At 28.0% G+C, this 11,834-nt stretch overlaps 2 protein-coding genes across 2 annotated transcripts; both read left to right on the forward strand.

The window, feature by feature from the left end:
• Positions 1 to 5,502: 5,502 nt before the first annotated feature.
• On the forward strand, positions 5,503 to 8,908 carry LOC132943616 (uncharacterized). The gene is made up of 6 exons (XM_061012646.1): positions 5,503 to 5,639; positions 5,979 to 6,144; positions 8,061 to 8,308; positions 8,384 to 8,477; positions 8,596 to 8,796; positions 8,903 to 8,908. Exons 1-6 carry the CDS (start codon positions 5,503 to 5,505, stop codon positions 8,906 to 8,908), a joined length of 852 nt encoding a protein of 283 aa, XP_060868629.1.
• Positions 8,909 to 8,958: 50 nt separating this feature from the next.
• On the forward strand, positions 8,959 to 10,323 carry LOC132943617 (uncharacterized). The gene is made up of 5 exons (XM_061012647.1): positions 8,959 to 9,112; positions 9,205 to 9,333; positions 9,396 to 9,869; positions 9,946 to 10,050; positions 10,127 to 10,323. The coding sequence occupies exons 1-5, from the start codon at positions 8,959 to 8,961 to the stop codon at positions 10,321 to 10,323; spliced, it is 1,059 nt and encodes a 352-aa protein (XP_060868630.1).
• Positions 10,324 to 11,834: the final 1,511 nt, after the last annotated feature.

The following is an 11,834-nucleotide window of genomic DNA, read 5'->3' on the forward strand; positions in this document are numbered from 1 at the left end:
CTAGATCCCCATGGTTATCTAGATCCCCTGTGGTCAACTAGATCCCCTGTGGTCAACTAGATCCTCGTGGGTCAATTAGTTCCCCTGTCAACTAAATCCCCTTGGGCCATCTAGATCCATATATACGGTCTTTAAGATCACCAAATTTATATTTTCCCCTAAAGATCTATATGATCTCAAAATTAGTGATCTAATTGACCAACATAGGAACAGTTAATGATATAAATAGCATAATTAAAATTAATTACATTATATAGGTATTATAATTTATTTATTTATTATCCAATATCCATTAATTATACTTTAAACTAAAATTAATAATAATAATTTATATACAATTATGTAAAATAGCATTTTTTTGTTGATAAAATCAAAAATATTCTTTAATCAAATACCATTATAATAATATCTATTCATACGATTTACATAACAGATAGAAGGATAAAGGCCGTGGAGAGCTGGGCGCTCATACACTTGAAAAATCTTAAATTACGACGGCTTACATATTATATTACAAATATAGGAAGTTTGAATTTATACTTGACAGTATTTTATTATTCAATTCAATTCAATTCAATGAAGTAGGTTGATATTATTAAGTAGGTAGGTGTATTTGTGATTTTATTGTGGTTAAAGTACTTAATTTATTTTTCCATTGTCCATTAGGGATTAGTAAGTACCTACAGGCTACAACAGTTGGTTAAATTCATTTTTGGCAAAAATAATACATTTAATAAATGTCATTGTGTGTTGAAAATATAATAATACTAAAGGTATTCTAAAAATCGTTGAAGGTTGTAGCATACAGACCAAGTACAGGAAATAGGACTACCGACTAGTATTGCAGACATGCATTCACCTCGAGAAAGGTAAGGTAAATTACTTGAAGAATAGTTAAAAATTATTTTATTGATATTTTTAAATGCACTGAAGTAAAATTGAAATTTTAATATAGGAGTAGTTGCATTAGAGGATTTGTTGTATGTTGTCAGTAAAAGATATGAAGGTGATTATTTGGATTCTGTAGAAGTGACAGTCCCATCATCAATACCCGGGCCATTCTAGGAGCATCAATATGAATGCACCACGGGATTTTGCGGGAGTACTAGTAGCAGCCATTAATAGGCTACCTAATATTTAAAATGCGTTAGCCTACATGGTTCTTTTTTTTGTAGTTACAACAAGTGTATAGATATTTTGTACCATAATAAATTAATTGTGTTTCTATTAATTTTACAGTTATTGAATGTTTTATTAAAAGGTAATTGTACGATATAAGTTGACTAATAATAAAATAAACAAGGTTTAATATGTATTAAATAGTATATTTTTATGTAAAAAAGTGTAAAACAATATTATTATATAATTGCTTTTTTTTCTTTGTTTTCAAGATCCCAGTCACATGTTGGTACGATTTGACGAGCATCCATTTAATTTAATTATAGACATTTTATAATAGGTATCTAACAACTTACCTACGACTATTATCCAGAAAGATTTATTGTTTTTTATATTGTATAGGTAATTTATTATGTTTATTTTTAACGCATAATACTGATATATTTAACAAGTATGTAAAAATTATTAAAATTCCCTATACTTAAGAATAAAGTAACGAAAAAAAATAAATATAATCGTTCATGTTTCACTAAAAAATGAGCGAAAGTCCAATATGTGCCTTCACACGAAAAAGTAACTACCTACGTTCCTGTTAAGTTACTAAAAATTGAATGAAATCACTGGAAATATATCATTTGAACGCTTGAGTACTGCTGCTAACCTATTATCTCCGCTCTACACTTTTATGGTAGGTCGGAATTTACTAATATAAAATAACAACTTATAAGAACAATTAATTTCTTTCACATTATTCTGGCGATCTGGTGTTATATATTAAAATATTATTTTAAGTACAATCCATTTTCAGAAAAGTTGCAATCACTTATTGGATTTTGGTAAATTACTATGCATACGGGCATTTATAAACTTTATTATTTAACAGTTACTCACTTATCAGTTATCAGGTATTACTTATTACTTATTAGTTACAACTATTATTAGCTACGTATTAAATATTAATTATTATTTATTAATATCCACTTAATAACATAAAAACTTGAGTTTGGTCCCGATTTTGAGATTTTTCATGATAACTTTTATTGTATCAAAATATGATATCTGTAGCACAGAATAATTTATTTTATTATTATATCTGTTAATTGTTATAAGCATATTATAAATTATAATATATATCTATATGGTTATATTCGATAAACTAAATTGATAACTGTGTAATTAAAAAAAATAAAAATTGTGACGGTTCAGAATATTTTGTTTGTATTATTTTAATGTATTCCCTAATTTAATCTATATAATACAGATAGGTATTAATATTATAGGCAAAAAGGTGGATAAGTGGATGTCGCTCTGCTGTACAGTAGGTTACAAGTGGGTCACTGTAATGGATGGTGTTAAATTTGAATTCAATGATATAATATCATTGTATAAGAAAAACGATTCTGAGCGAAAACGGTCCGTCAGCCTATGATATTACCAAGTATATTTGATGATATTATTGTGAATAAAGTAATTTATATATAACCTATTTACGTGGAACCTTGTTTTAAATTTTTAATCCTTAGCTACAAAAGTTGAACATTTATACATTTTTAACTACAAAATAATTATTACATTTTAAATTTGATAAATTTTGTCAAAATTTTAACTTAAAGTGCTAATAAAAAATAATTGTGCCTATGTATTTTTAAGATTTTTTAACTAATATTGTAAAAATATATCAGGAGCCTTGCATTAAATGTTCACGCTATTTTACCCAACAAATAAAATTTTATTGATATTTATAGAAAAAAAAACTATAAAAATTGAAAACTGACAATGTCCGTAAACAGCTCAAAAAGAGTCAAAATATTTTCAAAATTTTATCGTGTATAGAAATTGCTAATATAAACATTCAGTGAAATTTTCAAGTATCTAAAGTCATTCGTTTTTTAATTACAATAAAATAAGAAAATTGTTACATGAGAAATCGAGTGAATATCAAATGTTGTAAAAATATAAATTTCAGACACTCATAAAAATTTAATTTAAGTTTCTTGTAGACATTTTGTTTTTGATAAAGGTAGACAAACTTATGAGTAATCTTATATTACATTTTCAAATCTTAGATTTAAAAAGAAAAATTTTTATGAATTCTCAACTCAACATCATTTGCTAGTTTTCGTGATTTTTACGTATTTTGTCAAAATTTGAACTTTAAATGCTTATAAATAAAAACTGTAACTAAGGATTTTTAATTTTTTTCATCTGCCTTTGAAACAATAACCTAGGAGCCTTCTATTAAATTTTCAAGCTTTTTTACTCAACAGAGAAAATTTTGTTGATATTTATAGAAAAAAAACTAAGAAAATTGAAAACTGACAATGTCCGTAAACAGCTCAAAAAGTGTCAAAATATTTTCAAAATTGTATGGTGTATAAAAAATGCAATTATAAACATTCAGTCAAAATTTCATGTCCCTACGGTCATTAGTTTTAGAGTTACACCAAAAACCAAAATCGATTTTCTCGAAAACAGATTTTGCGTAAAAATTCCCATTTTTCCTTAATTTTTCTTTTGTTTTTCACGTCGCTTTTGAAAACTACTGGGAACTTTTGACCCCCTAAAGTACCAACTAGATTCTCTTTCCTATCAGAAAAGTTATTGTTGAAGAAAATCCAAGTACTTTTACTGTCCTAAAAGGTGATGACAGACACACAAAAAAAAAAAAAAAAATTAAAAAAAAACACACATCATTGTAAAATCAATACATTCATCGCTTCGTTCAGAATCTAAAAATAATTTCAGGCCATGTATTAATGTAAATATTATGAAAAAAAATAAAAATGTTATAATCATTAGGTATAGGTACATAGGTAGCCAGGTAGGTACATTTTAAAATATTTTGATAGTTTTTTTAGCTATTTATAGGCATAAGAAAATTTCGATTTTTATTAATTTTTTAAAAAATTATTGTCGAAAAAAATTGCATGTTACGTCAAAAAACTTAAAAACCTAATACAAGGTTCCTCATGAGTTTTTAATACCTACTGGAATTAAAATTGAAAGTTGAGCGTAATTCCAGAAATATGTTTTACGAGTCTCTGAAGTTTGACGAATGAGGATTAGTCAAGCGTAAAATAACAATTTTGATCTTTTGTTTTAATTCAAAATCGGATACATTTTTAGATACTGAGCGAAGCGATGAATGTATTGATCTTACAATGATGTGGGTTTTTTTTTTTTGATTTTTGTGTCTGTCATCACCTTTTAGGACAGTAAAAGTGCTTGGATTTTCTTCAACAATAACTTTTCTGATAGGAAAGAGAATCTAGTTGGTACTTTGGGGGGTCAAAAGTTCCCAGTAGTTTTCAAAAGCGGCGTGAAAAACAAAAGAAAAATTAAGGAAAAATGGGAATTTTTACGCAAAATCTGTTTTCGAGAAAATCAATTTTGGTTTTTGGTGTAACTCTAAAACAAATGACCGTAGGGACATGACATTTTGACTGAATGTTTATAATTGCATTTTTTATACACCATACAATTTTGAAAATATTTTGACTTTTTTTGAGCTGTTAACGGACATTGTCAGTTTTCAATTTTTTTAGTTTTTTTTCTATAAATATCAATAAAATTTTATTTGTTGGGTAAAAAAGCGTGAAAATTTAAAACAAGGCTCCACGTAAATAGGTTATTTATAAATTACTTTATTCACAATAATATCATCAAATATACTTGGTAATATCATAAAATGTTTAACTTTTATGGCTAAGGATTGAAAATTTAAAACAATGCTCCACGTAAATAGGTTATATATAAATTACTTTATTCACAATAATATCATCAAATATACTTATTTCATAGGCTCCTAGTCATAGGCTGACTGACCGTTGTCGCTCAGAATCGTTTTTCTTATACAATGATATTATATCATTGAATTCAAATTTAACACCATCCATTACAGTGACCTACTTGTAACCTACTGTACAGCAGAGCGACATCCACTTATCCACCTTTTTTTATTATTAATCCTGCTATAAAATCCGATCCCTACTTATTACTTACACAGACATAAAAAAAAACTAAAAATACTCAGAATCTAAAATAATAACGGAGAAATGAACATTCTAGTTTCCCGGTAATCAGTAAATCTGAAGCTTTAAAATACTTATAAAGTTGTAATAGGTATCTTAATTCGTTAAATACTAAATGACTGAATGTCTTAGTAGTTAAATTTGTAGTAGTCAGTATTCAAGATAGGTACACATTTTTCTAGATTAATAATATTATTAAAATGTTGTTAGATTATTATAACCCTCACTATTCCATCGTTCGTAAATTATTACAGTTATGTATGTTACGAGTGATTGATGCCGTATAGTATGCGTTATTAATGTTTATAATATTTTCAAAATAAATTATAAAACACGATAATTTAATTAAATAATGGAGAAAGTTATTCGTGAGATTGGTGGTTCCAGAGGCACAGGACTTAAATACAAAGACGACGATGGATATACTTACTGGAAAAATCGACAATGTCGAATGCACTTAACTATTCGTTGTGCATCCTGGAGAGCTGTGTAAATTTAATAATTTTAAACAATCACCTATATACATTAAATATAAAAAATTACCTACCTTCCTTTTCTTTACATTAAAATATTTAAAGATTTAGAAGTCATAAATTCGATTTAAGAATTTTTTTCTTTTCACTTCATTGTCATCCAGGCTACTGGTAGGTATAGATTTAAAATAATGAAATTTTGCTGACCATGGTTAGTACTGCAGGGATCTTGCTGTACTAGTAGATTTTATTCTAAATGGTTGTGTTATTAAGTAATAGTGTATTATGTTATTTAGTAATTATTAGTAGAGGAACCTATATATGTTTATATTTTAAATATTATTTTCTTTTTTAGTTGTCGTGCAAAAGGCAAAGTTTTTAATAGCGACACTTCGAAAGTTTTGCTGCTGACAGGCCATGAAACTCATCCAGAAAACCAATTGGCATTAAATAGGTTCAAAAATATTTGTAATCAACGGGCACAGGCTGAACAAATATCACTTCGGGTCATTTATAACGAAGTAAGTTTTATATTTATTATAATTACAAACACCAATTATATAGCAAGGAAGTTAATTAGAAAGTATTATTATACGATACTTTTTTAGATTGTTTTCATACATTGTCCTGAAAATGTAGGTATAAAATGTAAATATTATGGCGTGATCTTTATTATGCATTAAAGATGATGTAAACGTATACTGTTCTCTCTGGCCCACGTGCAAAAATGCAAAATAGAGAAGATACGCATTCACGTAAAATAATTTTTTTTTTATGATTTTGAGTTATCTTGATAAAAATCACACATCGCAAAAATTATAGAGAATAAGTATATGACATAGATTTGTCTAAATATATTGTCTCAAAAATCAAAACAATTCAATAAATATAACCATTTAAATTTTATATTTTGCAGTAAAATAATAATGAAATATAAAACCGACATTATAATTTTTTTGTCACGTCTGCACCGAAAGTTTAGTTGTCGATGACGGTTGAAGCGGAAAGTGACCTTTCCCGTCCAGTGGGCAGTAAAGTGGAAATCTCAAAACGTGGTAATTTTAAGCGCAATTGGTAAACTCTCTAACCAGATTACCAGACACTGATCGATTAACGCAGAGGTTTGACAAAAAATAGTTAGTGTGGCTCGTGCGGAAAGGTAATTTTCAAAAAGCTCACTTCCCCCCCTTGTCAGTTGCCACACAATATTAAATATACTATAGTAATAATAGGTTATTCAAAAATCATAAAAAAATGGTTTTCCGTGACTTTTTATCTACGTTTGCACGTCAGTCTGAGAGAGAAAACATATATTGCGCTAACTGACATCCTATTGATAATTTGTGTTTATTTCATGCTCATGATTTATTTAACGATATATAGTATATAAATTATACCCTTTGCACAGTATCATTTCATCAAAAGAAATTATTTATTAATTCATCAATTATAAATTAAAATACATTTGGTACCTATTTATTGTTTTAAAATCTGAAATCAACTACATCCACCTAGCTCATGCGATAAGTACTTTCACCCCTATAATGCAATATACTGGCCTGATTTTTAATGTAATTTTTTTTCTGTATAACAGTATTTATAGTAGTTATTTTTGATTCTGGCTTCCTCGCCGGTCTATGAGCTTATTGCCACTGGTCATTTTATAAGAATTTATACCATTTGTCTCAAATTTTTAAAAAGAGTTACCTAACTAAAACTTACATTTTTCTTTAGCTATCTAGCATCATTTAATTTAATTTAATTTTAAATTAAAAATAATTAATATATTATGTTTAATACAAATTACATTTTTTTTTTCGCATGCTTATATTATACAAACTTAGGTGGGTGCGTGGGGAGTTACCTAATGAAATGAAAAATGAAACCTTAAAAATTGCTCAATTTACTTATTATTCAACCATTTTCAATAGTTTTTGTTTGAAAAGATGAATCTTATATTTACCTACAAATAAAACTGCTAATTTAACACTAACAGTCATGTTTTTTTTATATAAAGTAAGTACTTATTATGGAACTTTTTTGAAAAAGTATAAAAATATTTGCTCATGTTATAATAGGTTCTTAATAAAAGGTAAACTAGTAACAATATTGAATAGAACCAAGAAGCTAAAACAACTAATTTTCTATTTTAATTTGAAAGCTAGTGTAAATTTAATATCTTTATAATTAATTAATATTTGTAACCAGTGAACACAGAATGATCAAATTTCTCTCATATACAATGAAGTATATAAATAATATTGTTACTAAATATTAAATCAAAAAGTAAAATGTAATTTATTGACTCATTTTATGTATAAACATACCTATTCAGAGTTATACATCATTTCTATATACAAAATACTAATATATTTTTTTTTGGTAAATACATTTGTACATTAAATTTTCAAATTTGAATATGAAAATACATTTTAAGACATGCGGTATGGCAGATTTTGTAAATGTTCATGTCGGTTCATTTGTCTCACTGCATAGAACAATGCGTAGACATAGACGTCGAATTCATCAAGTCACTCCTCAGTCTATGACTGAATTCCACTTACAATTAACAGGAGAATATGCGCACTTGTCTATGATACAAAATGAACCAATATACTCTGGCATTGTTGGTGCAACTTTAGAAGAAGGAACCACTTTATTTTTCATTTTGCCTGGAATCAAAAAGTATACAACTATAAAATATAATAAACTTTATTTCAAATAAATAATAATTACAATAATATTATACAATTAATTTAGTTTACTTAGGACTGGTTCTACTTTTTTGTTGGATGGCACATTTTCTAGTTCACCAAGTTTTGGAAACGAATGCCACCATATAACATTTAATACTGTAAGTTTTGTATGTAATTTGTAAATAAATAATAGTAAATTATAAAATAACTATTTTACTAATTAGATTATTTTAAGTTACTTTTTTTAAAAATCTATTTATTAAAATATTTTTTCAGGGATTTCCAATAGGTTTTGCATTGATGTCGAGGAAAACGGAAAGGGCATACACGGCGCTTTTCAATAAGATTTTAAACATAGTACCAGAGTGGCAACCTCAAACCATAATAGTTGATTTTGAAAGGGCAGCTATTGCTGCTATAAGAACAATGTTTCCAAATACCACTATTAGAGGCTGTTGGTTTCATTCCTCCCAAGCGGTATGGAGAAAAGTTGCAAATATAGGTAAGATTACTTTAAAATCGGAATTTGTAATTAATAATAAATTAAATATATAGTCAATTAATAACACTGGTTAATATTTAGGATTGATTGATATATGTAGTAACCATCGAGGAGCCTATGACACTGTGCATATGTTGATGGCATTGCCTTTGCTGCCGACAAATTGTATAGCTGAAGGTTTTGAAACTGTAAGGGCATACTATATTGAGAATGTGCAATCATTGATCAGCAATAATAATGATTATAATTTTACATTATTATTTGAATATTATAGATCAACTTGGCTTGCAGGTCTGTAAAATACAAAATAATAGTTTTAATATAATATTTTTTGTTCATACAACTAAACAAATTTATAACTAACCCTACACCATTGCCAATAGGAATAAATGCAGATATATTGTCGGTGAGTGACACGGTTTGGCGAACCAACAATGTGTTGGAAGTAAGTCACCGACATCTCCAGATGCACATGCAAAATCGGCACAATCCTGAGCCATGGGTGTTCTTGAGTAATTATATTTTTATTTATTTAACACTAGAAAAGGAATATATAAGTATTTTATATTTACAGAGGGGCTGATTACTTACTCGAATGGTGTTTTGAACGATTATAATGAGGCTACTGATGGAGGACAAGTAAGAGAACCTCAACGACAAGTTTGGATAGATCAGCAAAGGAATTTAGATAGATCATTGAGGCTGTTTATAGAAGGACGCTACTCAATGTCAGAATTTTTAATATGTGCTAGGCATTCAACACCAAATTTTGGTGTAATACGGCCTCAACACCAAGCTATTGTAATACTTCCTGCTGCTGTCTTTCCACAAGCTCCACTAGCTTTATTACCACTCCCCGTTGATCAGCATCGGGAACTGCAACTTCCAGCTATTCCTGTACTCCCTGCTACTGCTTTACCACAGGCACCACTACAAGAAGCACCAGCTTTATTACCACTGCACGTTGATCAGCATCAGGAACTAATTCGAGATGAAATAATGAGAAGGATTTTACCACGTAGACCAGCAATGCCCGTTCCTCGAGATCGTATGATTTTTCATTATAATATTACTTATAAAGATTTCCAATAAAATATACTAATAAATAAATCGCTTGTCTTTAGTTTTTTATAATCTCGATGCTGATGCAGATTATTCAGATGAAGATGTGTCTAACGAACAGTCTGTGATACCATCAGTTATTTACATTGAACGTGTTGATTTGACAAGTAAGTAGTAATTGTCTGAAATTTGTTTCTAGCTAAAGTAATTGATTAAAAATAATGATGTTTTATTATTTTAAAGTTGTACCAATAGTAGAGGAAACATGTTACATATGTTTGTACAGTCCACCAATAGTAGTAGCGTATCCATGCTTACACCAAGGCCTATGTGGAGCTTGTCATGATAGCTATTCAAGAATGCCTCCGAATGAGCACAGGCCATACTACCGCTGTCCACTTTGTAGAGCTGGAATAGAAATCTACTATATATTAACATGACAATTATAATTAATTATTTATCTTATCAATTAAATATCAACTAGCCATAAACCTACTTTAAATTTTTTATTTTTTAACAAATTAAACAAAATTAAACTAATTTTCTTGGTATGACACACATTTCAATTTAACTTGGGATTTGACTGTTTTTTGACTGTTTTGAGTAAGTTTAACACATTTTCTTGATAATATATCATATTCATACACAGATATATACTAATAGTATATAATATATATATCTGTATATTCATATAAGTAACATATTATAGGTATACTGCAAGTACCTACATTGAAATTAAAATTGTTACCAATTATGTGTTCATTATCAATTGTGATTAAATATAATTTACAAATACTTTACAAGTCTATAAGTATAACCATAGTATAACTACCATATTTATTTATAGAAAATACTACTCAGTCTATATATCTACTATACTGTATCACTGTTACTACTTCCTACAAGTTACAACAGTCCACTAGACAACCTATAATAATAGTTAATAAGAAGTTTTTAGTTAAATTATAGTAATTATTAGGTATTAAAATTAAAATGTGAAACTTACTTTTGAAATGACTGAAATAAACGATTACAGTCTACAAGTCAACTTTACAATATAATAGGTATTAATTAGCAGTAAATTTCCGTTATAGAAGGTTATGTTATAATTTACAATAGGCTTATTTACCTACTTACATGTCACATTGTCACCATTTTATTTCCTATGGACAGATGAGACCAGTATGTTGAAGGCTTGGAATAAGTTCACGTTCACACTCATTTTGTTAAAAAGGAACTACTTAAATCGTTTCTTCTTCCTCATTCCCAAATAAAGAACATTTTTTGTGCCTCAATCAATTAAAAATTGTATTAAAATAAAAAAAAAAATAATTAGGTTCTGTTTTATTATACAGCTACAGCATTACAGCCTATGAAAGTATGAACTAAATAAATTGAAATAAATTAGTGATAGGTTGTGCATAAGAGATAACGTTTGTTATTTGGAAGTTTAATTAAAACATTTTAATGAGTCAGTTGTGAGATAAATAACTTTTGATCATGGTTTCGTGGCCCATAATTACTATACCTAGTCTTATGACTCTTGTTTCTTATGAATTATTCATGAGTTATGACTTATGAGTATTATATTAATGTAATGTAATACCTAATATGATTTATGATACATATTGAAATTAAATTAATCATTTGTTGAAGAAAAAACAATACGTTTGTCGTTTAGTATAAAATAAGTTTAATATAATTTATAATGTTATTTTAAATTACCGCCACAGAGGGGGTATCTAGTAGACCAAGGGAGATCTAAACGCTAAATGGGTAATTTAGATCCCCAACTAGGATGGTGTCAACTAGTTCCCTATGGTCATTTAGATCCCCTGTCAATTAGATCCCGCTGTGTCATTTAGATCACGGGGATCTATTTGGATGGGGATCTAGGTGGCCGTTCACCAAAAAAATGTATGGTACAGTATTTTTAATTTTTCAAAGGGCC

The sequence above is a fragment of the Metopolophium dirhodum genome, chromosome 4 (assembly GCF_019925205.1).
Source record: "Metopolophium dirhodum isolate CAU chromosome 4, ASM1992520v1, whole genome shotgun sequence".
In the NCBI taxonomy this organism is placed as follows: Eukaryota; Metazoa; Arthropoda; class Insecta; order Hemiptera; family Aphididae; genus Metopolophium; species Metopolophium dirhodum.

Excerpts from the sequence above, each read along its gene's own strand:
- LOC132943616 (XM_061012646.1), top strand. The coding sequence starts at position 5,503 with ATGGAGAAAGTTATTCGTGAGATTGGTGGTTCCAGAGGCACAGGACTT. Across the intron at positions 5,640-5,978 it reads TGTGCATCCTGGAGAGCTGT|TTGTCGTGCAAAAGGCAAAG; the intron begins GTAAATTTAATA and ends TTTCTTTTTTAG. Across the intron at positions 8,309-8,383 it reads ATTTTGCCTGGAATCAAAAA|TTTACTTAGGACTGGTTCTA; the intron begins GTATACAACTAT and ends CAATTAATTTAG.
- LOC132943617 (XM_061012647.1), top strand. The coding sequence starts at position 8,959 with ATGGCATTGCCTTTGCTGCCGACAAATTGTATAGCTGAAGGTTTTGAA. Across the intron at positions 9,334-9,395 it reads TGAGCCATGGGTGTTCTTGA|AGGGGCTGATTACTTACTCG; the intron begins GTAATTATATTT and ends TTATATTTACAG. Across the intron at positions 10,051-10,126 it reads TGAACGTGTTGATTTGACAA|TTGTACCAATAGTAGAGGAA; the intron begins GTAAGTAGTAAT and ends ATTATTTTAAAG.